At 37.6% G+C, this 24818-nt stretch overlaps 1 protein-coding gene across 1 annotated transcript in view; it reads left to right on the top strand.

The window, feature by feature from the left end:
- The first annotated feature begins 11797 nt into the window (after positions 1-11797).
- EDA (ectodysplasin A) overlaps positions 11798-24818 on the top strand; it is a 91459-nt gene continuing 78438 nt past the window's right edge. The window contains exon 1 of the mRNA XM_046673599.1: positions 11798-11903. Within this exon, the coding sequence (XP_046529555.1) occupies positions 11798-11903 (106 nt within the window). The remainder of the gene's footprint in view (positions 11904-24818) is intronic.

Here is a 24818-nt window from a genome sequence, read left to right as displayed (position 1 = left end):
ATGAACTCTTAAAAGTCAATAATAAGAAACAGACAACTCAATTTTTGGAAATAGGTGAAAGATTTGGACAGACACTTCACCAAAGCAGATATATGAAAAGATACTCAATATCATTAGTCATTAGGGAAAAGCAAACTAAAACCACAATGAGAGATCATTACACACCTAATAGAATGGCTAAACTTAAAAAGACTTACCATACCAAATTTTGATGAGAATCTGAGAAACTGCAACTCTCATACACTGTTGGTGGGAATGTAAAATGGCACATCTACTTCAGAAAACAGTTTGGCAATTTCTTATAACATATTCTTACTATATAACCCAACGGTTCCACTCCTGGGTAGTTCCTAAGAGAAATGAGAGCATATGTCCACACAAAGACTTGTACACCAATGTCTGTAACAGTTTTATTTGTAGTAACTAAAAACAGAAAACATTGTGTCCTTCAACAGGTGAATGGATAAACGAACTCTGTTACATCCATACAATGGAATACTACCTATCAGTAAAAAGGAATGAAGTGCTGATACGTGTTATAACATGGATGAATCTCAAAATAATTATGCTGAGTGAAAGAAGCTAGACAAAAAAAAAAGAAGAGTACACATTGTATGATTCTATTTATATAAAAATCTAGAAAATGAAAACTAGTCTATAGTGACAGAAAGCAGATGTTGCCTAGGAATGCAGAGGGCATTGGAGACAGGGCTGAGTGGGAAGGGACTACAAAGGGGAAGCTTTTGGGAGTGGTGGATATCTTCATTATTTTGGTTATGATGATGATTTCACAGGTGTACATATATGTATATAAATATGTCAAAACTTAGCAAGTTGTACAGTTAATTTGTGCAGTTTATTATATCCCTATAAAGCCATAAAAAGTAATCTCTGTGGCTGAAAATGAAGCTGGTTGTTAATCCATAGTTTGTGTTAAATTCCCATGGTTATAAGAGAAACGACATAGGCTTTCGGGCAGGGGTTGTGGGAAAGAGGCAGGTTGAATAACAGACAGGAGCTATGCTTAGATGGCCCCTTGCGAGCACTCTTTTTCAGGCGAGGATTCTCAGAGGCTAGTTTGAGTTTAGTAGGGGCAAAAGATTTCTGTTTCAAGGTTCCTGGGCGGTTTTGAAGTAGCCAAGTAATACATGCACATGGCTTTAAAAAAATATATGAGCTATGTACATAAAGGCTTATAATTTACGCAAAACTTCACTGTTCTAACCCTCCCTACCCCAAGTCCTAATCCTCTGAGATCATTATTTTCAACTCTATTTACTGTTTCTGTTTAGTTCTTCTGTTGATTCCTTCTATATATACTGCTATTGCTTGATTTATCTAGTTTCTGCTGAGATAAATGAGGCTATACCTCAGTTATTCCCTCTCATCCCAATATAGTTATCATGCTTTTTAGTTCCTCTGTTCATTTGTTTGAGGAATGTCCTTAGACCTTTATTTCTTGTTCCATAAACTATAGACAGTATCTCTTAACTCTTTTTATAAGATGAGGCCATTAGTTCCCTGTTCTTCTCTTTATCTCTCATCTCTTCTACCTGTCTTGTCATTTGTCTTTTCACATTGCCAAGAGGGATAACATTTATGTTTTGCTCTTTCTTTATAATTAAGTATCCTGTGCTTTTGTGTCTTGGTTATTTATGAAAGCTGAAATCAGTATGCAGTGTTTATATTAATGTGGCTATTTGAAATTTTTCTCTCTTCTATCAAGTGTCATGAGAGCGTTAACATTTCTTAATTTGTACAACGTTTTGTTTTTTCTGGATTTTCTAATTGCCTTTATTTTTTTTTCTTGCATTGTCTGCAGTATCCATAGTTTCTCTAATTTCTTAAGGGTGGATAAAATCTTGAGCCCCGCTCCTTCTCTTTTTTTTTTTTTGGAGGCCTGTCTTCTGGAGCCCTCCTTGAATCCATCCAGACTGAATGCTCCTTTTGACTGTTGTGTAGCTGTCATCCTTGGACTTACTTTTATTAGTCTCTGGTTTTAGGTCCCTTCTTTCCAGAACCCAGTGTGTACCTCTGTCTTTCTTTACTCCCTCGTTTTGCTGGAGTATATTCCTAAATAACTTCCTAGGAAAGGGGTGAGAGGTGAACTTTGAGTCTTTGCCATCTGGAAATGTCTTTTTTTTCACTATCAAGCTCAATGTATAGTTGGCTAGGAATAAAACTATAGGTTCAAAATAATTTTCCCTTAGAATTTTGAAGGCATTTCTCTATTATTCTTTCACACACCCAGTGTTGCTGATGAGATGATCAACCTATTCCAATTCTTGTTCCTTTAACTGTTAATATTTTCCCTCTCTGGGAGATTTTAGGATTTTTGTTTTATCTTTGATGTTCTGAAATTTTATGATGTGTCTAGAGGTTGAGCAAAACGGCTGGCTACCCCATATATGAGGCCTGTAAGCCCCACCCATGTACATAGAACCATTATGCTGGGGGACCTCTAAATTCCAGAATGGAGATGTCTTTGCTCTGGGACACTAATGCCCACATTAGCTACTTCAATTCCTTTTAGATGACTTAATCTCTTTAGAGAAGAACCTTCTGATTTTTTTTTTTTTTTTTTGCCTTGGGGATAAATGCTTAAATACTAGGAGTTCTATAAATAAGGACAGGAGATGATTATTCAATACACAGGCTTTCAGTGGATTTCTCACATTTCATTCTCACTCTCTCCCTTACCTGGCATTTCCAAGTTTCAAACTTCTCTGGGGTCCGCCTACAGGGCAAACTAGCATCCTCCCAGCTTGTAAGCCCCCCTCTGTCACTTTCTCTGCCCTTCTTTATCGGTCAGCATCCCATACACTTTCTGTCTTTCAGAAAGATGTTGAAACCTCTTTTTTGCTTATTCCCTTAATTATTCTCTTCCTTGTGTCTTTTTTTAGTTGTTTAATGGGATCTTGGGAGAGAGAGGAGCTAAAATTGTTTGTTTAGTCAGCCACCTTGATCCAGATGTCTACATACTTGTCAAATTTTCAAGTTTATAAGCTTTTTGTGATTTTTTTGGGAAACTATTTGTAATTAGGAGCAATAAGCTATAAAATGGACAAACCTACATCGTTTACCCATTAGGATAAATTAGAGAATTCATTAGTGTTAAAGCTCTGTGAAAGAGAATAGTAGACAGCAATAAAATCTTATTCTCTATTGCTCCATGGCAAGATGGCTTTAGTTCCCTAAAGTAACAATCAAACAATGGATATGCATAAAATTGACTCTAATGAATAGAGTATTTTGCTATACTTCATTTCATTTCTTTATATTTTATCCTAATTTCTTTTTGAGTGGGTAGCTCTGTTGAGATGCAGTGGAAAAGATTTATGAGACAATACTCAGCGTGAGGCTTTCTTCACTCACTGTCATGGTCATAAGCAAGAGTCAGGAATTTTCCTCTGAGAAAAGAAGATTTCCATAGAAACACCCTCTGCTGGATTCCAATCAACAGTCATTGAAAAAAATTTCTCTCAGTTTTAGTTACTGAAACGGTATCGGTCTACCATGATGTCACATAACCAATTGTTTTTTATTTACCTCAAGGGAGGTCCTGGCCACACTTGGATACAACCGACACTAAAATGCCAAGCTATTTAAGGAGAGCATTGCAACTTTATCTAATCTCACAGTGAAATGGTCTTCCTGGCCTCACAGTTTTCCTCACTAGTCCTTTTCTACCATTGGTGATTCTAGTTTTACAGTATTTAAAGATCTGAATTTGTATCCCAGGCCCTTTACTGTTTTTTCCCAATCCTCAGGTTTGTGTTTCACAGGCATCGATTGTAGGCTGAATCTCTGCTGATTATATCACCACTGATTAACCTCCCTGCCCCTAAGATACTTTTATCTTGGACTCTCCTTTGAATTCAATTTACTGTACTTACACCCTGTCCTTCCTGACCGTCCCCTTTGGACTAATCTCTGAGATTCACTTTCTATACTCACATTCCTGTGAGCCAGTCCTGGGTTCATGGTCCACTGGCCATGCACGCACTAAGTTTGTATCCTTGTTATCCACCCAACTCCATGGATATATTTGGACCATTAGTTACATAGCCTTTCTTTCATCATCTGAGCCCTAGTTACAATAGTTGGACTTTTGTCTACAACGTATTTCAACATCACCTTAAACTGAATGACTCATCTTTCCCTAAAATCCTTCCCACTGCTTAATTTTTCTAAGATATTTAGAACACTTTTGCCCTCTTAGAATCAATAGCCATCTGTTTAAATTTGCTTCTTACCTGTGTCCTATTCCCCTCCCCCTCAAATTCTGACTTGCAACTCTCTTTTCACTAGCTACCTCCCTTTCACTCTTCCCCATTTTTGATGTTGAATGTTGTGGTCAAATATGGCTTAGAGGTAGTTTATGTGGTTTAGGTTTCTATTGGGAACCAGAATGGATTTCATAGACTGCTAATGATAGTGAAATTTTAGACAAGGGAAAAAGTATAAACTAAATGGATTGCACGGGCGATCTCATTTTGGTCTTAATGCCACTCTAACCTGCATTTGTCCAGCTTTGTAAAGGTAAACTGCAACATCGTTATAAAACTGTTCAAGAGCCATTTAAGAATTCATAATTAAGAGGATGTATTTGTGCTGATATTTTCTGAATCCAGAACTCAGGATTGGCTGGGATGGTTTTATCCTGGTGCTTCTGTAAGTTCTATAGGTACATTCTAATTTATAAACTGATTCTATTCACAAATTATAGCCTTTAGTGATTTCCAAGTATTACAAGTGGAAGTGTGTATTTTTCTTCTTATGTGTCAAAGTAGCTTTCAGTATAGAAGTGTGAGGAATTACAAATTAAGTAAGCAGATACTCCCAAGGGAAGGCAGTGACATCCAGTATATATTGCTGCCCTTCCTATTCAAAGATCTCACTAGTGATTTCACCCATACTTGTAGGGAGCAAAGACTAAACCTTCAACCAGAAGTCCTTTCTCTGTGACATACATACAAACTGCTTTTTGATTTGTGGCTGGCTGCAGCTGCTGTTTGTAGAGCCCATCACTGTCTGTATTTCTGTGTTCAACTTGGGATCAGCTAAAAGCCTTTGCTCAAAAAGAGTTTCCAAATTCCTTATTGTTGCATTTCAAGCTGGTCTCTGCTGCTGTTTTCCCAAACAGCCCACAACTACATCATGTTATTTGAAGCTATACTTTCGCACATCTTTTAGAGTATTTCTTATGCCACCTCTGCTTATGGTTATGCCATAAAACTCACCATACCAAAGATGCTTGAGTATCCTTCTGTCATTGCATCTCTGCACATGTCAGCAATGAACACTATTTTAATGCTCATAGACCAGCTGACTTCCAGAATCTCAGTAGTGGTGGTCCTCTCTTGCCATTTTACATTAAGCCTGACTCCAACTCTGACAATAAAACGGTTCAACGAGGTAGACGTGACATCTGTGATGGATGTGAATTTCAAAGTCATACAAAAGCTGGACACAACTTGCATTATCCATTAATGCGAATCAGTTCAGTCAGCTTCTATTTTTCCAGCTCTGATCTGTATGTTAGGAATAGAATCAAACATAGGAAACAGATGATCAGAGCATGAGAGCATTTCCCCCCTTTGCGTTAGTAGCTGTATGTTTAAAATAACTCATCTTTCACCCTTGATGTGCATCTTAAGCAAATTTAACCTTGCCCAGAGGACAAGTCCACATGGATTCTGAACGTACAAATAAAGCTACCTTTGAGGAGCTTACTACCAATGGGGGAAGAAAAATTAATATTAAAGATATATAAATTATTATTTGATATGTGTTAGGTAATCCATACAGCCCAAAAATGGGAAGTAAGAAAAGCCAGAGATTGAACTGGTCTGTAGTATAATTTCTTGCTGATGCCCCACTATGGTAATGACTTCAAAGATACTGTTCTTTTTTATTTTTCTTTCTACTTTGCAGTCACTTGCATTGTTGAGCAGCGATTTCTAAATCAAACTATCTAGGGAGCAGAATTCAGTAACTGCTTTTAGCTCTATGTGAAAAATGTTGGTTGTGTTTAGCTTCCATGTTTAGCTTTAATACATAAATTCACTTGTCATCAGACATATTTACAACAGGGGATAGCAATCCCTGGCACTCACACCAAGGTGCCACTTTCCTTTGGCCTTTGGCCTGATTTCTGCCACCTCTACCCCTACCCTGTTCATGGCAGCTCCCATAAGATGCTCTGTTGAGTATTCTTGTTTGCTTGCTCTCAGGAGCTGGCACACTTTATTCAGCAACCAGCACATATTGTGCTTCCTGTCTTGTCACACTGCTTTTCAAGCCTTACTACCTCCTGTTATGTACTGTTACCATTCGTTGAATTGCAAAGCAAGGATTACTTGCATGTTGTTTCTCTGTGTATGTTAAAGATCGTGTCTAGTTCAGTGCCCTCCATATGATAAGTAATCAGGGTTTGCTCAGCAGGCAACAACACCCCGAGTGACCTTCTCCAGACCGTTTGTTGAAAATCAGAGCATGTTGAGTTAAGGGTTCTTATAAGATTGGAAGTGTGTTCAATGTCAGCTTCTTATATCTATGACATATCCATCAAACTGGTTTGGGCAACCCTACTTCACTCATTGGTACTGGCTGCTCAAGTCTATGTGAGCTAGAATGGTGCTATGGTGGAATCACTTGGAGATTTTGTTAAATATCTCAAGGTATAAATTATTTTATTCATTTTATTGTATTTTATTTGAAGGTGCAAGCTGATTGCTGATGGGTGGTGCTAGTGATGGCAGTGGTTGTAATAAGAAAAATAGATTTATTCAAGAACATTGAAAGAGAAATCTTCTTTAAAAAATGGTGATTTGCCAGTCTTAGAAAGCCTAGTAGATACCTGCCTCCTCTTGAGAGAGATGAAGTACCAATTTATATAAACAGATTAACTCTAGGAATGAAAGGTGAAAAACATTATCTACATGAGAGTCCTATTTTACCAGTGGCAGAAGAGGATTTAGCCTTTTTAGTCTCCAGAAAATCAACTAGTTGAAGAATGAACAATGCAGCAGTTTCTCAAAATGTAGTTCAAGGACTACTTGCATCAGAATCCTATAGTGAGCAAGTTGAAAATTCAGATTCAAGGATTCCCACCTCAGCCTACTCAATCTAAATTTGGGGAAGAGAAGGCCCAAGATTCTATGTTTTAACGCTCAGGTCTAGTGATTCTGGTGCAAACCAAAGTTTGAGAGCCACTGACCTACAGAGTCTCTCACTCTTAAGATGCCTTTGATTTGATTACTGCCAGTACTATAATGAGTCCTTAGTCTACCTCTCTATGGTTGATCCTAAGAAATGAGGTCCAATTAGGGTCTAATAAAATCCTAGCTTTAAGGAATGGATTACTGATAGTCCTATTATTCTTTCAACAGATAGATATTTATTAGGGGCCTACTATGTTTGCCAGGCTCAGAGTTAGGCACTAGGTATACAAAAATGGATAAAATGCGGCCCCTACCCTCAAGAAGCTTATTAGAAATTTCCTATGGATCATCTAATACAATCAAATACATTAGTCATGAAATATAAAATGAATTGTATTTATTCTATGTCATGGTAAAAAGAAAAAAAGTGGCTAATAATTTTGTGGGTTTAGATACTCGTTTGTAACAATATCTGGAGAGTCCCTAGCAATAATGGATGTATTCCTCATGCCTCACTGTTAATGAATTGTTTCCAGCTGAGATCCCTGTATTCTGCAGGTGCTTTTTACCATAGGAAACAAGGGTGTAATCAGTTAATAAAGTGTAAAGAATTAGATTTTTTTTTCCCTCTAGCAAAATGCTGGCTGTGGCCAACATTCCTGATGCCTCCTCCCTTGTGCAATAGGAAAACAATATTCGAAGAGAGAAGCCTGTTTTGTTTATATTCTGCAACTTGCCTATGGAGGCCGTGCTAATGAATTCAAAACTCAAGCTAGAATTCCAGACTTTTTATACAAGCAATCACTGATTTTTGTCTTTACCATTACAGTATACAGAGGATAGTTTTCCCTCCTACCTCTAATTGAAACTCAAATAAGGGCAGTGTTTTGTGTTGTTTTCTTCTGTTTTTTATTGAGAAAATAGAAACTATGTTCAAAGCATTTTCATACACAGGCAGTCCCCTTCTAATGAACATTTGACTTATGAATGTCCCATATTCATCAATAGCCTCTCTTAAGGGACTTTAAGCTATTCCTACTACCCATGGAAGATGGAGTTGTTTCTGCTGTCTGCAGGAGTTTGTTTTTCCCTTAGACCTCCTCCTCTGGGAGCTTGAGCCTCACAAGTTCCCATCAGACCCTTTGGAATAATACGTGAGCGGGTACTACTACTGCTGCCACCAGGACACAAGAAGGTGCTGGAGGCCCTGCCAGAACATCCATAAGAGCCGAGCCCCTGAGGGAACACCAAGTTTGAAGGAAATTCTGGAATTGTAGTTGGCGATAGTAAGGAGGTCCTCCATTTGGACTTCAAAATTCCTTTCCCCTAAAAACAGCACTATGCTGTAATAACATAGCCTTGTAAAATGTAATTATCTGACAAATTCACCTATCAAGACCACAGCCAGGTATCGAGCAGTAAGCAAATGGCCTCTAAGCTGCCAGAGACTGTGCATCTTATTCACTGGAAAAGCCATTCAGAAACACACTAACTGCTTATTTATTCTGTTTGTACATGATTCTAATTAGTTTTAATAAGATTTCAAGCCTATAGCAGATTATAAACAACAAATTTGGAGGGACTGGAAAGGATGTTACAAGTAGGTGAAATGAAATCTGATAGTTGACAGCAGGGTAAGAGACAAAAAAGCATTAAAAAGAAGTTTAAGAACTCAAAAACCAACAACAGTGAAACACTGCTTCACATCCACAAGAATGGCTGAAATTAAAAACTGACAACCAAGTGTGGTGAAGACACTGGAACTCTCATACATTGCTGGCGGGAGTATAAAATGGTACGCTCACTCTGGAAATAATTTGGCAGTTCCTTACAACAAATACCATATAACCCGGAGGTTCCTCTCCTAGGTGTTCACCCAAGAAAATGAAAACATACATCCCCAAAAAGACTCATATATGAATGTTCATATCAGCTTTATTCATAATAGCCCCAATCTGGAAATAACCCAAATGTCCCTCAACAGGTGAATGCATTAAAAAATTGTGGTATATCCATACAATAAAATACTATTCAGCAATAAAAAGCAATGAATTACTGATACCCATAACAACATGGATGAATCTCACAGACATTATGTTGAATGAAAGAAACAACACACAAAAATCATACAGTCATATTGTATGATTCCATTTCTGTGAAATTCTAGAATGGGAAAAACTAATAGAAATCAGATGATAGAAATCATCTGGTAGAATCAGAATATCAGTGATAGAAATCAGAACAGTGGTTGCCTAGGGTGGGAGGTAGCACTGAAGAATGACTGGAAGGGGCAAAAGGGAAAATTCTGGGGTGACGGATATGTTCTATATCTTGATTTGAGTGGTGGTTACTAAGGTGTGTACATTTTTTCAAAACTCTTCAAACTGTATGCTTAAAATGTGTCCATTTTACTTTATATAAATTGTAGCTCAAATTTTCATAAGGTACAAAAATTTACAAAGGGAAAAAGTCCTTCAGAGGATCCCCCTGCTGTAGGATAAAGTCTAAATTCCTTAACATCATCTAGCCCTTATTTAATGTCTCTTGGCTTATTCCTTCCCATTCATCCCCACCTCCTACCACTTATTCTAAGCTACTTGTATTTCCAAAAACTGCTATTCTTTCTCTTTCCTCTGAACCTTTAAACACAATGCTCCCTTTGCTTGGAATTTCTTTTTGGTTTCCCATTCATCACTAAATCCTTGACATCCTTCAGGACTCACGGAGGTTGCACCTCCTCCAAGACTTGTCTACTTCCAGTCTGTATTAGGTGCTTTCACTCTTGCTCCCAGAGAACTTTATGCTTCTCTCTAACAAAGCATATACGGCTTTGTAATGTAATTGTAATTTTTTAAAAAAAACTGTCAAAACCATAATGGACTGGGGCCATTTAATGTACGGGCAAATAGTCTTCTACATATTCAGTAAGCCCTGAATTAAATCATATACTGCAGACTAATTTCTGTCCAAAATAGCTGAAGTAAGTTTCAGTGCTCAAAGTTATCAAGAAAACTCTTCTATCCAGAATGACTTGTTCTTGCAGAGTTGCAAATGATTGAGATCTTATTATAAATAGCAGTTTGGGTTTATATTATTAGTAGTATGTAGCTTACTTATATTGAGGGTTGCGTAACTTTCTATAGGCTTTATCTGGAAACTTAGCCAGACTTTATTGTTTATTCTATAGGAAAATGCATTTTACATTCCAGTCAAGTGACTCAAAAGTACTGCTAAGTTGAACCATGTGAAACTACTGATATTCAACCATTTTTGTCATACAAAAATGGCAGTTTCATATGGTTCAAGCTAAATTTTTTTAAATATAACCCTATGGCAAGTTGGAGATTACCTATACATTCATTTATTAATTTTATATTTAATACATGAATATATTCTGCAAGATGCTAATCTTGAACATTAAGGTTGTTAGGTATACTTGTTCTATGTAAACAGTAAATCACAGGATTTTGAAGAAAATTTGTATAGAATGTTGAAGTTTTCTTGAGTCCTACCCATGTTTTTTCCAATTAATCAGAGATGCAGCAGACATGAGGATTCTGGATTGTTTATTTTTTGAACTAACGCTAGGATGAAAATCTGGATTTATGTCTTCTTTTTTAACCCCCAAACTATCTAACCAGTCTATTTTGAAGATGAATCTTAATCATAGTAATAGCTAACATTTATTGAGTGCATATTACATGCTGGATACTATGTAACCCTACGACTACTTTATGAGCAAAGTACTATAATTATCCCTATTTACAGATGAGGAAATTAAAGCTTGAGTAACTTGCCCAAGGTTACACAGCTACAAGTGGCAGAGTTGAGATTAGAATCACTCACTTCTACTACTCTGTCCACTGTTTACCTCAAGCTACATATTTTTAACCACAAAGAAGCACTCTTAATGAAAAGATTATGATTCAATTCAGCGAGTATATATTTAATCTGTGTTTATCATTAGTGAATCCAGGCCCATTCACATATGAAATATTTTATATTATTATGAGAGATCATCATAACAGTAGAGGACCGAGTACCAAAATGAGTCTTATAGACCACAGGTACCATAGGAGTTCTGTAGGAGTCTAGGAGAGGGAGAGAATAATCGTGTGCTTTGTTATGACTAACTCCCAGAAGAGCGTTAACATAAATGGTACCATCCAATCATAATTGCATGTACAGCATTCTGGGAACAAACCAAAAGTTCAGCACAAATAGGAATGTGGAAAAATCATGGATGTATAATAATGAAGTCCAAGAGGGAGTAGCAAGCTCAGTTTAATTCTGGGCAGACATCAGTAGCATGTGAGGGAAGTTAGAAATCCATGACTAGGCTCTCTGAACCCCAGAACTCTATGGAGAAATGAGATTTGAAGGATTACTCGTTAGGTATTCAGGGCAGAAGAGAGGGGATTCAGAGATTAACCAAAATTTTATTTCTACATGACTAGAATAATAATGGTATCAAAAATAAAAGGATTTGTACAGTGGAGGGGAAGATGGGCTCAGGCTTTAGACACACTGAATTTAAGGTGAAGGTAGACTGTCTACAGAAAACTAGTTTTTTATGTTGGCTATGGTTAACTGGGGTCAACCTTTAACTCATCTGCTTGTTATTTTTACAGATGGCCCTTCTGAATTTCTTCTTCCCTGAAGAGAAGTCATATTCTGAAGAAGAAAGTAGGCGTGTTCGCCGCAATAAAAGAAGCAAAAGCAGTGAAGGAGCAGATGGTAAGTCTACCTGGGTGATCTCTTATCACATCTCAGTTAATGAGAGACCCCTTCTGAGAACTACCTTCTCAAGTGTGCTTCACCATCTCATATATTGTCCACAAACCCAAGGTCACAGAAGAAGGTTTTTCCAGACTAGCCTACCAATCAGTCTTTTGAGAAAAGAACTGGCTATACGAGGATCCTCTCTCCTCCAATCCCAGATACTTTCAGTCCTTTCACAGTATGTCTGAGAGCCATGGTAACATTAGTTTCTCTCAAGATCACCCTCTATAAGGACCTCAACTGTCCTGGGGGCATCTCACATCTACTAAGGCCACCAAGAGGATTCATGCCTATTCTTGGAATTGACAGCGTTGTGCCATGGTGGCGCTTACATTATATATTAATTCCAATGATAATCATGTCAATGTTGGTATCAACTACCATGCTCAAATATGAACTAGAGTTGCTAAAATTCATCTGTAAGTTTCTTGAGGGCAGGGATTCATTTCTCTTTGTATAACTCCAGAATCTAGCCTAGTATTTGGCAAATTGTTAGAGTTTGAAATGTAAGTTGGTGATGTTGAGTGTGCCTTCATCTAGATTATGGTGTGCCATGAAAACCATCTCTATTGAGGGTGAAACAGATTTGAGTTAACCAGCAATGCATTTTGTGAAGCATAACAAAATGTTGAGCTAGCTCCTAGGAAGGGCCTTTGAATCTCTCTATTTCAACATCACTCTGTCAATTGACAGAATGCTACCTCTTTGACACAGGAGTTTGTAGAATGCATAGCTCTGGGCTGCTGCAAAGCCATCTGGACTCAAAGACAGCATGTGTCTGGCTACATCTGCCAAAGATATATGTCTGGGGAGTTTCAAAACAATATGACTTTATAAAGATGAGAATGAGATTTTTAGGCTGACATTTGTCAATGTGAGTGAGGGCCGGTGATGGAAGTAGTTCCAGAAGGCATGAGCTATTGAAGAAATGGGGCCAGGACTTTGTCAGTAGGGGCAAGACGAAGTAGAACTGGATGAAGTCTGAAAAAGAGCTCAAAACAAGGACCCTATAATTAAAAAAAGAGAGAGAGTCAGAGAAATTAGATAAGTGAGGTATTCTAGTCAATGGAGGTGGCAGCGGTATTGAGCCCTTGAATGGAGAACTGAACCAGTGAGGCCGTTCTCTAGAGCAGACACTTTGCATACAATTGATGACGAAGTTCAAGCCTAGGAAATGTGGTCCGTGAAGTAAAAGGCACCTGTTATTCACATATTGCTTGCAGCCAGTTTCCTGGAAAGGCTATGGTCTTTCCTCTCCTAATTGCTTCACCCTTTGATACATGTAGGTCTTTCCACCTTTGACTCTTCCCCTGAGGCTACTCCCAGTACCACCAAATCTTTCATATTCCCTGGTTGCTAAGGAGGAGAGGAGAAAGGTGGTAAGAGCAACATCACCTTCTGTAGTGGGCATGGTCTTTCCTTCCTCTCCAAGTGGGAAGTCTGATAGCTTCTAAAGTTTACCTCTTCATCTGGTCTCCCAACTTTTTCTCTTAAAGAAAGCAGCTTCCTTCTCTCTCCCAAACCACTTTATCTGGATCTGGCTACCAATATCTCTGCTACTGATCTTCCTTACAGTATTTATTCTGTTTTGATACAAAAGTTTTTCTCTCTGGCCAAGGCCAAAGCCTCTCATTAATTTTTAGCACTTCTTATCTAATTTCTTCCTGGTCTGATACTCTAGTCAATCACTAGATTCTAATCATTTTGTGCCAATGCCTAATTTCTCATGCAGTCCCAGATATTTTTCTTGTAACAGTATAGCTGGGAGGAATCCAAAAACCCCTTAAAGTTAGGAGCATAGAATGTCTGAGAGACCTGAATTTGATTACATTTCCAGCCTTTTACCTGGGAGGCTACAGAACCATTTCTTTAGATGTGGTGGGTACTCCAATGAGTTAAAGGGTGACAAGTCAACCCAAATCTCCTTTACTTTTGAACCATTTCTGTTACTCTGCTGAGTATCTGCTATGTTTATTCAAGACATTCCTCAAATATTTGCTGAGAAAATACAGAAGCTTATATAATACTAGAATGGAAATGCCGTAGGATATTAGTGTTTGTCTATTTTGTTTGCTTTTACATCCCTATTGCCTAGAAAAGGGTCTGGCACATAATAGACCTTCGATAAATATTTTTCTTATTGCCCTCAAAGAGCTTAACTTCCAGTGTAAAGAGACAGACAATAAACAAAATTGGGGGTGATAAATGTTGTAGAGAAAAATATAAGAGGAGAGAAAGTGACAAGGTGGGCTGTAAAGTGATCGGGGAAGGTCCCTCCTTATTAGAGGAGAGAGCTGAATGAAATGAAGGTGTGAGCCATGCAAATATCTGGGGGTGGGAGAGGAGAGAGGAAACAGTAAATACAAATGCTGTAAAAGCAGAAGAATGCTTGGTATGTTCCAAAAAGATCAGTGTGTCTGGGAACAAAGTGAGCAAGAGAGAAAAGGAGATGAGATCAGAGAGCAAAGTCCAATCTAGAGCCTTGTTGGCCAAGGTAAGGACTCTGACTTTTACACTGAGTGAAATAGGGAACCAGTGAAGAATATTGAGCACAGGAGTGACAAGATCTGACAATGTGCTGCAGGGAGAAAGGACAGAAGCAGGAAGACCTGTTAGGGGGTGTATAACAATAATCCAGGCAAGAGATGATGATGATTTAAACCAGGATAGAGGCAGTGTGGGTGGTGAGAAGTGGTCAGATTCTGGATAGATTTTGAAGGAGTAACTGACAGAATTTTCAGATTGATTAAATAAGGGGTATGAGAGACAGAGAAGAGCCATGGATGACCTCACAGTTTTGAACTTAAGGAACTAGACTAATAGAATTGCCATTTCTCAGATGGGTAAATACAGGGGAGGAGCAGGGTAAAGAGGTGTAGAGAAGGAATCAGGAATTCAGTTAGTCATGCTAAGTTTGAGGTGCCTATTAGATGACCAAGTATATATACATTAAAGGGGCAGCTGGATATATTAGTCTACACTGTGTATCATTGTGTCTCAGGACAATGAGCTGACTCTGTTTTATAAAAATGAAGAACTTCTCGTTGAAGAAGTGAGTCTATGAACCATCTGAACAGAGTAAGAGGTAGGATGGGATAGGTAAATCAGAGTGGGGTGAATTAAGGCCAAAAAGACACCTATCAGGTATTGATTCTAAATCCACAAGTTACTTGATATATTATAATAAAAATATAGCTATCCAACTCAGGTTTGCATCACAAGTGTCAAAGAAAAAGCCATTTACCTTGAATATTTAAGAACATGACAGAGATTTCAGGAAGAAAACATTTTTCAAAAGTCAAACATAGAGATAAGTTTAAAAAGAGAGCAAGAAAATCAATTCTAGGTCCTTGTATAATTTTTTTGATTTGTTACTATCCTTTAATTTCACTTCAGTTCCCAAAACTTTGTTTTATTGTTATTTAATAAGCCTTCTAGGCACTACCAGAAGAAGTATAAAGATGAATAAGACCCTCAGAGAAGCTTACAGTTTAATGAGGGAGCAGATACATTTATAGGCAACAGGTAAAAAAAAAAGCAAAGTAGTGAAGGTGGGTCCTGGGGTTTTACCTTACACAACACCAGTACACAGAAGACACTCAAGTATTTGTTAAATGAATGACTGAACAAACAAATCAGGGGAAGGTGTCTAGATTTTCTATCTTGGAACTACAGATATTAAGCTTGATGATCTTCACTAATCCTTGTGGGAGAAAAAAAAAATTCAACGAATGGTTCACTCACACTTAGGAAAAGCAAGGGACGTGTAGTGATCCATAGGAGCCTGCATAGATTCACCAGGAATAAATCAGGGTACAGAAGCCTATTTTCCTGTTTACACTGGGCTTCTTAACTAGTTGATTAGAGGCATAACATGGGCATAGTCTATCTTGCCTTAAAAGAAGTCAGTGGCTATATCCAGAGCATGTCCCATCTTTCTGACCCACCATTCAAGAAATGGTTGGATTCATCTCAATTTCTCCAATTGAATTACTCTATAAATGAAGACATTGACTAGGAAGCAGGAGTTCCAAACGCAGGGTTAGTTCCCCTTTAATATAAGTCTTGGCACTTTATGACTTCAATTCTTAGAAAATGAGTGAAGTCTTTTTCTTTACTACATCTCTACCTTAAATTTACTGCTCTTTTTGTGAGCTGGCCAAAATATTTGATACAGGTTTTAAGTTCATTTTTGCTAATTATATGAGGCCTTTTGGTGGTTGTTCTGCAAGGAAAGCATGACCCCTTCATTGTAGGTGTTGTGAGTCACAACAGTTCCAGAAATCTGTACCAGGATTTCCTGCTGAGACCTATCCTCATGATATGTTTCTGAAGTAATGATAGCTCTAGGTAGCTTGCTTGGTCATCTCTTGCAAGGTACTCCAGAAATCTGTAGAACTTTATTTTTTAGTTAGAATGAAATGTAGAATATATTTAGAGGGTCATAAGGTCTTAGAATCAGATAACATGAATCTAGAATTCCCACAGAGGTAGTTTCCATGTTTTATAAATATTATTGTAAAACTACCTGTTGTCTTCCTGTAGGAGCATTTTCAGGAATCAATCAAAATATTAATCTTTCCACACCCGCCCTCCCTGCCCCATCTTTCTATCCTAGTAAGAGAATAAAAATGAACATGCATTTCCCCTGATTGGTTTGTTTGGTCATTCATTTAACAAATGAGCATTCATTAAATGAACATAGTGTAAGAGAAAAGGTCCCAGACTCAGTTGCAATTTCTGGATCCCAATCCTGATGTCACTGCCATCTTACCAGCCATGTGACCTTGGAGGAGTGACATCCTTCTAAGCCTCAGTTTCTTTAGCTGTAAAATGGGAGTAATTAGACCTCCTTACCTCACACAGTTGTTGTAATGATCAAAAGTGTTAATGTATGCAAAAATACTTTAGAAATTATTAACTGTTATTACTATGTTCTCTCCAGAAAATGAACATAATAGCATGGTCCCCCAGACATTTTAGGCACTCATATTCATTAATTTATGGATGACCATTATAATTTCTACAAAGATACTCTCTTTCAGCCAGATTGTCCTTTTCTGTGCTCACTGATGCTATCCAAGCCCATAGGAAGAAGACTTCAAGCCTCAAACTGTGGCCTGCTCATCACAGCAAATGGTCACATCTGTACAGTTCTATGTCACTCTCTTTTTCTGTCTAGCTCGCTGTGTATGTGTGTCCCTTTTTGTCAATATCTCTTTGTAGTTTTCTTTACTTTTGGACAGATAAAAAAAAGTTACTATTCTTTTTTGGTATTATAAAAGAGTAAAGGGGAAAAACAAATAAGATTGAAATAGATCCTTTTTCCTTTGTTTCTTAAAAATAATTATAGAATAGACCATAGCTCCATTAAATTGATACAGATGAACGTGAAAGGCTATGGCCTCAAAGAAGTAGACTTTCTGCCTATACAAATGTTAGCTGGAATTACGAAGTGCCCTCATTCTGGTATTGCTCTTGTATTTATTGCTTTTCAGTGAGCCATCACTGTGCTATTATCAAATGAGAGAGACTAAAATCATTTTTAGAGCTGATAGAGAGTCTCAGGGCCTCGTTCACAAGACAAAAGTAAACCTTTTGAAGGTTTACCACGTGTGTAGACTTGAAGAGGATTGTTGATTTCAGGTGTAGAGTCCCCAAGGTTGCCTGCTGGTCATGGAAGCCAACAGCTTAAGTACCCACAGCAGAACACTCTGGACACTGGCTTTATATCAAATAAGATGTTAAGTAAGCTAACATGTCTTAGCTTGCTCATACTTCAAAATGCCCTTTAAAGCTATGTTTTCGTTGATGGAACTAGCCCTGTAGTAATTGATCTCAATAGGCTTTTACCACTGACACTTGGTTAACCAGCATTTTTAGAATACCAATTACTTGTAAGACATTGTACCAGGCTCTATAGGTGGTATAGCTACCAAACTCCTGCCCTCAGTACCTAAGCCCCAAAGTGAACTGGGTGTAGAGGCTAGTTACAGATTAGGCTGCTTAAAAATATTTATGAGACTTTTAAAATTACAAAAATAATACATATTCATCGTAACAAACATAAGCAATACAGAATCATGTAAGGTAAAATGCTAACATGCCTGCTTCCCACAGAAAAATGCTGTAAAGGTAAGAGATCTTTGAGGAATATGTTACTTGCCTAAAGGAGGTCACAGGCCCAGCTGACCTGAAGTTCTCTAAAGGTGCTTCTAGTCTGTCTCGCTCTATCTTAAATTGCTTCCAGTTATTTGTTTCTCAACATTAGGAAATGTGATGAACTCTAAGCCAGGAGACCAAGATTCTATTCCCAGCTCTGCCATTAGTAGTTATACTATCAGTATGACCTTGGGCAAATCTTAACTTCACTTCTCTGATCTTAGTTTTTTTTTAAAAGTTAGCCTAGAATCATTGATTCTCTGCTCAGATGTAAGACATTCAAAATCATCTAAGGAGTTTTTTCACACCCCTGGAAATTCTGACCACTCTGTACCCCATTAATAAAACTATAGTGAGATAGTACTATTACTGATGAGATTATATCGTATCCCTCAGATATATTAGGTTATGAAAAACATATTGAACTACTAGAACAAATGGTCTAATTGTTTCCTTCCAATTCTCTTATAATTTGCTCCGAACTATTCCTGATTTCTATACTATAATGATAATAGCTAGGATAGGTTTAGCCATTTGGATGATATCTGATTGATCAAATACTCAGGGTTTCAGTTTGGATGGTCAAATGAGCCTTTTCATTAGTGTCCATGAAGAGGATAAGTAAGGATTAAGAGTGTGCGTGTGGTTTCAAGAAGTGAAGGCTAAGAAGGTTAATCTGTTGGCTAAGTGGTGAACTCTTAGCTCCCTTTGTATGGTTCCTCAAAATATCACAGGCAGATGTAGATGCAGAGACAGAAAGTTCCTGTTGGCTCTTTAGTGTATTACTTATGCAACCCTGTCTTACTCTAGATTTTACTCCTAGAGCTGCAGGCCCTCTTCTGTTTCACAGGTGAGGAACTACTACAGCTTCCTTTTTTTTTCATTCATTCATTCAATAAATGTTTATTAAGTACAAACTAGTTGTTGAATAAATGTTCACTGTTTGGAACACTAGGGGCACAGTGGTGAACAAAATACATCCCTACCTTCATCAAACTCACAGTTGGATGATTTCAACACAGTATAGTAAGTGGTATAATAGGGTGCTATGGGACACATCAGGGAATGTCTCCTAATGGGGGTAATATCTGAGCTACAACCTGACCGACGCTCAAGAGTTAGCCAAGTGAAGATTTGGGAAAAGGGTAAACCAGGCATAGAGACCATACATGTTGGAATGCTTAGAGTAAAAGGGAGCTTGGCTCATTTGGGGAACCAAAAGAAGTTTGCAGGATTAGTGTAGATTTCTAAAGGGGAAGTGTTCATAAATGAACTGGCCAACAGGGGCCAAATCATGCAGGGCCTTAGAGTCCGTTTAATGGAGCATAGAAACTATCCTAAAGGCAATGGGGAAGCACAGGATAAATGTTAAGAATAGATCATATGGCAAGTATCTTCAAATACTACATGCATATACTCTGAACCAGCAATTCCACTTTTACTTCTAGATATTCTCACACAAGGGAAATTATTTATCAACAACAATGTTCTTTGCTGTACTATTTGTAATAGCAGAGGATTGGAAATAACCTAAATGTCCATTATTTAGGAAATGATTAAATAAATTATGATAAATCTGTAACTGGTAACTGTGGTTGCTCTGGGGAAGAAAACTGAGTGTTTGAGGTTGGGGTGGGGAGAAACTAAACTTAATTTCCATGCTTCTGTATCTTTTGAATTTTTTTAACATCTACCTGTACTACTAATTTAGAATAAACAAAGAAAATTTAATTTTTAAAATAAAATATGCATGATATGTCATTTTTCTACCCATCACACAAGTACATTAGCAGTAATTTTATAACATCCTATGCTAATTAGAAGGTGGGAAAGCACATATATTTGTGGAAAGACTATAAATTGGATTTTATTCTAGCTTTATTGAGGTATAATTAACAAATAAAAATTGTATATATTTAAGGTATACAATGTGATATTTTGATATACGTATACTTTGTAAAATGATTACCACAATCAAGCTAATCAACATTTCTATAGAACCTCATGTACTTACCTTTTTTGTGATGATAACACTTAAGATCTACTCTCTTAGCAAATTTTAAGTAAAGACTACAGTATTATTGATTATAGTCACCATGATATGCATTAGATCTCCAGAACTTATTCATCTTGCATAACTGAAACTTTGTGCCCTTGACCAACATCTCCCCATTTCCCCTACCCTCCAGCTCCTGGCAACCACCATTCTACTCTCTGCTTCTGTGAGTTTAATTTTTTTAGATTCCACATATAAGTGATATCAAGCAATATTTGTCTTTCTGTGTCTGACTTATTTCACTTAGGGTAATATCTTCCAGGTTCAACTATGTTGTTATAAATGGCATGACTTCCTTCTTTTTTGAGGCTCAATGCATATACTCTGTGTGTGTGCGTGTGTGTGTGTGTGTGTGTTACATTTTCTTTTTCCATTCATCTGTCAACGAATACTTAAGTTGTTACCGTATCTTGGCTATTATGAATATTGCTGCAATAAACATGAGAGTGCAGATATGTCTTCAAGATACTAATTTCATTTCCTTTGTATTTACACCCAGAAGTAGGATTACTGGATCATATGGTGTTTCTATTTTTAATATTTGAGGAACCTCCATTCTGTTTTCCATAGTGACTGTACTGATTTACATTCCTACCACCCGTGTACAAGGATTCCCTTTTCTCCACATCCTCGCTAACACTTATTGTCTCTTCTCTTTTTGATCATGGCCATTCTAATAGGTGTGAGGTGATATCTCATTGTGGTTTTGATTTGTATCTCCCTGATGATTATTGATGTTGAGCATCTTCTCATATATCTGTTGGCCATTTGTATGTCTTCTTTGGAAAACTGTCTATTCAGGTCCTTTGCTTATTTTTTAATCAGGTTATTATTATTTTGCTATTGAGTTGTTAGAATTTCTTACATATTTTGGATATTAACCCCTTATCACATGTATGGCTTGCAAATATTTTCTCCTATTCTGTAGGTTGTCTCTTCACTCTGTTGATTGTTTCCTTTACTGTGAGGCACTTTTTAGTTTGATGCAATTCCACTTGTCTATTTTTGTTTGCCTGTGCTTTTGAAGTCATACCCAAAACATCATTGCCCAGACCAATGTCAAGAAGCTTTTTCTCTATGTTTTCTTCTAGAGCTTTACCATTTCAGGTCTATGTTTAAGTCTTTAATCCATTTTGAGTTAATTTTTGTATGTGGTGTGAGATAGGGTCCAACTTCATTCTTCTGCATGTGACTGTCCAGTTTTCCCAACACCATTTATTTAAGAGAACATCCTTTCCCCATTATGTGCTCTTGGCACCTTTGTGGAATATCAGCAGCCCATAAATGCATAGATTTACTTCTGGGCTCTCTATTTCTATTTCATTACTCTATGTCTTTTTATGCCACAACCATACTGTTCTGATTACAGGCATACCTCAGACATATTATGGGTTCAGTTCCAGACTACTGCAATAAAGTGAATATTGCAATAAAGTGAGTCATGTGAATTTTTTGGTTTCCCAGTGCATACAAAGTGTACACTATAGTGTAGTCTACTAAGTGTGCCACAGCATTGTGTCTAAAAAAACAATGTACATACCTTAATTTTAAAAATTCTTTATTGCTAAAAAATGCTAACCATCACCTGAACCTTCAGCGAGTCATAATCTTCTGCTGGTGGAGGGTCTTTTTAAAAACACAGTATCTGTGAAGCACAATAAAGCAAAGTGCAATAATATGAGATATGCCTGTACTCTTTTTTCTTTTCAAGATTGGCACCTGAGCTAACATCTGTTGCCAATCTTTTTTTTCTTTTCTTTTCTTCTTCTTCTCCCCAAAGCGCCCCAGTACATAGTTGTATACTCTGGTTGTAGGTCCTTCTGGTTGTGCTATGTGGGACGCCACCTCAGCATGTCTTGATGAGTGGCGCCATAGCCACGCCTAGGATTCAAACTAGGCAAAACCCTGAGCCACCAAAGTGGAGCACACGAACTTAACCACTCGGCCACAGGCTCGCCCCCTGTACTGTCTTTTGTTGTTAGTGCCATGGAGTCTATTCTGACTCCTAGCAACTCTGTGTACAGCAGAGCAGAGCCCTGCCCTGTCTTTTTGCGCCATCCTCCCACCTTGCAGCGCTATATCAAACAATGTTCCCGTCCTGTTCACAGGATTTTCATGGCCAAGTTTTTTGGAAGTGGGTGACCAGGTCCTTCTTCCTAGTCTGTCTAGTCTGGAAGCTCCACTAACACCTGTCCACCATGGGTGACCCTGCTGCTATTTGAAATACCCCTGGCTTAGCTTTCAGCATCACAGCAGCACGCAACTGCCACAGTATGCCAACCAGCACATGGGTGGTGTGCTTCCCTGAGCAAGAAACCCAGGCTGCAGCAGTAAGAGAGCCAAATCTTAACCAACAGACCACCAGATTGCCTTTGATTATTCTACCTTTGCATTGTATTTTGAAATCAGGAAATGTAATGCCTCCAGCTTTGATTTTTTTGCTTAATATTGCTTGGGCTATATGGGGTCTTTTATGGTTCCATATAAATTTTAGGATTGTTTTTTCTATTTCTGTGAAAAATTTCATTGGAGTTTTGATAGAGATTGCATTGAATCTTTAGATGGCTTTAGGTAATATGAACATTTTAACAATATCGATTCTTCCAATCCAAGATCACAGGATATCTTCCCATTTTTTTTGTGTCTTTTTCAATTTCTTTTACCAGTGTTTTGTAGCTTTCAGTTACAGATCTCTCACTTCCTTGGTTAAATTTATTACTAAGTATTTTATTCTTTTTGATGCAATTGTAAATGGGGTGATTTTCTTAATTTCTTTTTTGGATAGTTCGTTATTAGTGTATAGAAACACAACTGATTTTTGTATGTTGGTTTTGTATCCTGCAACTTTACTAAATTCATTTATTATTTCTAAGAGTTTCTTGGTGGAGTCTAGGGTTTTCTATATATAGGATCATATCATCTGCAAACAGAGACAATTTTACTTTTTCCTGTCCAATTTGAATGTCATTTATTTCTTTTCTTGCCTAATTGCTCTGGCTATAGGACTTTAAGTACTGTGTTGAATAGAAGTGGTGAGAGGGGGCATCTTTGTCTTCTTCCTGATCTTAGAGAAAGAGCTTTCAGCTTTTCACTGTTAAGTATGATGTATGATGTTAGCTGTGGGCTTGTTATACATGGCCTGTTTTTTTTTTTTTTTAAAGATTTTATTTTTTTTCCTCAAAGCCCCCCAGTACATAGTTGTATATTCTTCGTTGTGGGTCCTTCTAGTTGTGGCATGTGGGACGCTGCCTCAGCGTGGCTTGATGAGCAGTGCCATGTCCGCGCCCAGGATTTGAACTGACGAAACACCGGGCCGACTGCAGCGGAGCGCGCGAACTTAACCACTCGGCCACGGGGCCAGCCCCCTATACATGGCCTTTTTTACGTTGAGATACTTTCCTTCTATAACTAATGTGTGAAGAGTTTTTATCATGAAAGGATGTTGAATTTTGTCAAATGCTTTTCTACATCTATTGAGATGATCACATGGTTTTTATCCTTCATTCTGTTAATGCGGTGTGTCACATTTGAGAATATAAATTGTTATGCCCATCTTGGATATTAATCCAACTTTCTAGTAAAATTAAACATTAGGATACCTTTGATCCAGCATTTAAAGTTTTGGGAATCTATCCTACAGAAATAAGACTATCAGTACATAGGTCATATATACAAGGATGTTTATTATAGCACTGTTTTAGTGGCAAAAAGAGGAATAACCTTTCTATCTATGAATAAAGAAATGATTGAATAAATTATGACATAGCCATACTATTGAATATTATGCAGCTATTAAAAGGAATGAGTTAGTTTTATGTATGGACCTGAAAGAATAGCCATGTTCCTTTGCTAGGTAATAAAACGCAAGTTTCACAGTAATGTGTATAATATGATCTCATTTTCATAAAAAAGAGAAAGATTTTAAAACCCTAAAAATGTTTATAGATAGATAGATAGATATAGATATGAACATAGGAACAGATGTGGGAAGCAGAGGCACCAACCTGTGAATTCCTGATTACCTCAGATGGAAGGGGGTTAAATCGGAAAGGGATAACTGTTAAGTGGTTCATTATATAGTTCTGTATGGTTTGACTTGTTACAATAAGCATTTGTTACTGTAATTTATAAAAAACGTAGTAAAGAAAAAAGTGGATAAAATGGGGAGAAAAATGGCCTGGAGGGGGCATGAGGGAGACAAAGAAGGCAATTAGGAGTTGCTGCAATGATACACATAAGGAATGATGGTGACTGAATTAGATTAGCGGCAAAGGAGACAGAAGTAGACAGATTTATTTAGTTAGTAGGTAGAAAAAACTAGGACTTGGTGATTTGATTGAAGGGAGAAAAAAAGGAGTCAAGGAAGCCACTCAGATTTCTGGCAAGGTGCTATACTATTCACTGAGATAATGATCGGAGGAGGAAGATGTGTGGATTTAGACAGGTTGAGTTTCAGGTCCCTATGGGAAATTCAAGAGGAGGAAACCTGTGAGCAGTTGGAGATATGCATCTGAAGCTCAGGAAACATATCTGGGCTGGAAATATAGATACGGAGATCATTAGCAATGTTGGCACTCTCTCAGTTACAAGTGACAGATAGCTGGCCTAAACTGGATTCAGATTTTGAAAAAGAGGGGGCATAGGATTTATTG

The sequence above is a fragment of the Equus quagga genome, chromosome 10, assembly GCF_021613505.1.
Source record: "Equus quagga isolate Etosha38 chromosome 10, UCLA_HA_Equagga_1.0, whole genome shotgun sequence".
Lineage (NCBI taxonomy): Eukaryota > Metazoa > Chordata > Mammalia > Perissodactyla > Equidae > Equus > Equus quagga.
Note: the sequence above shows the minus strand (reverse complement) of the source record. Positions and strands in the feature narration are given on the sequence as shown.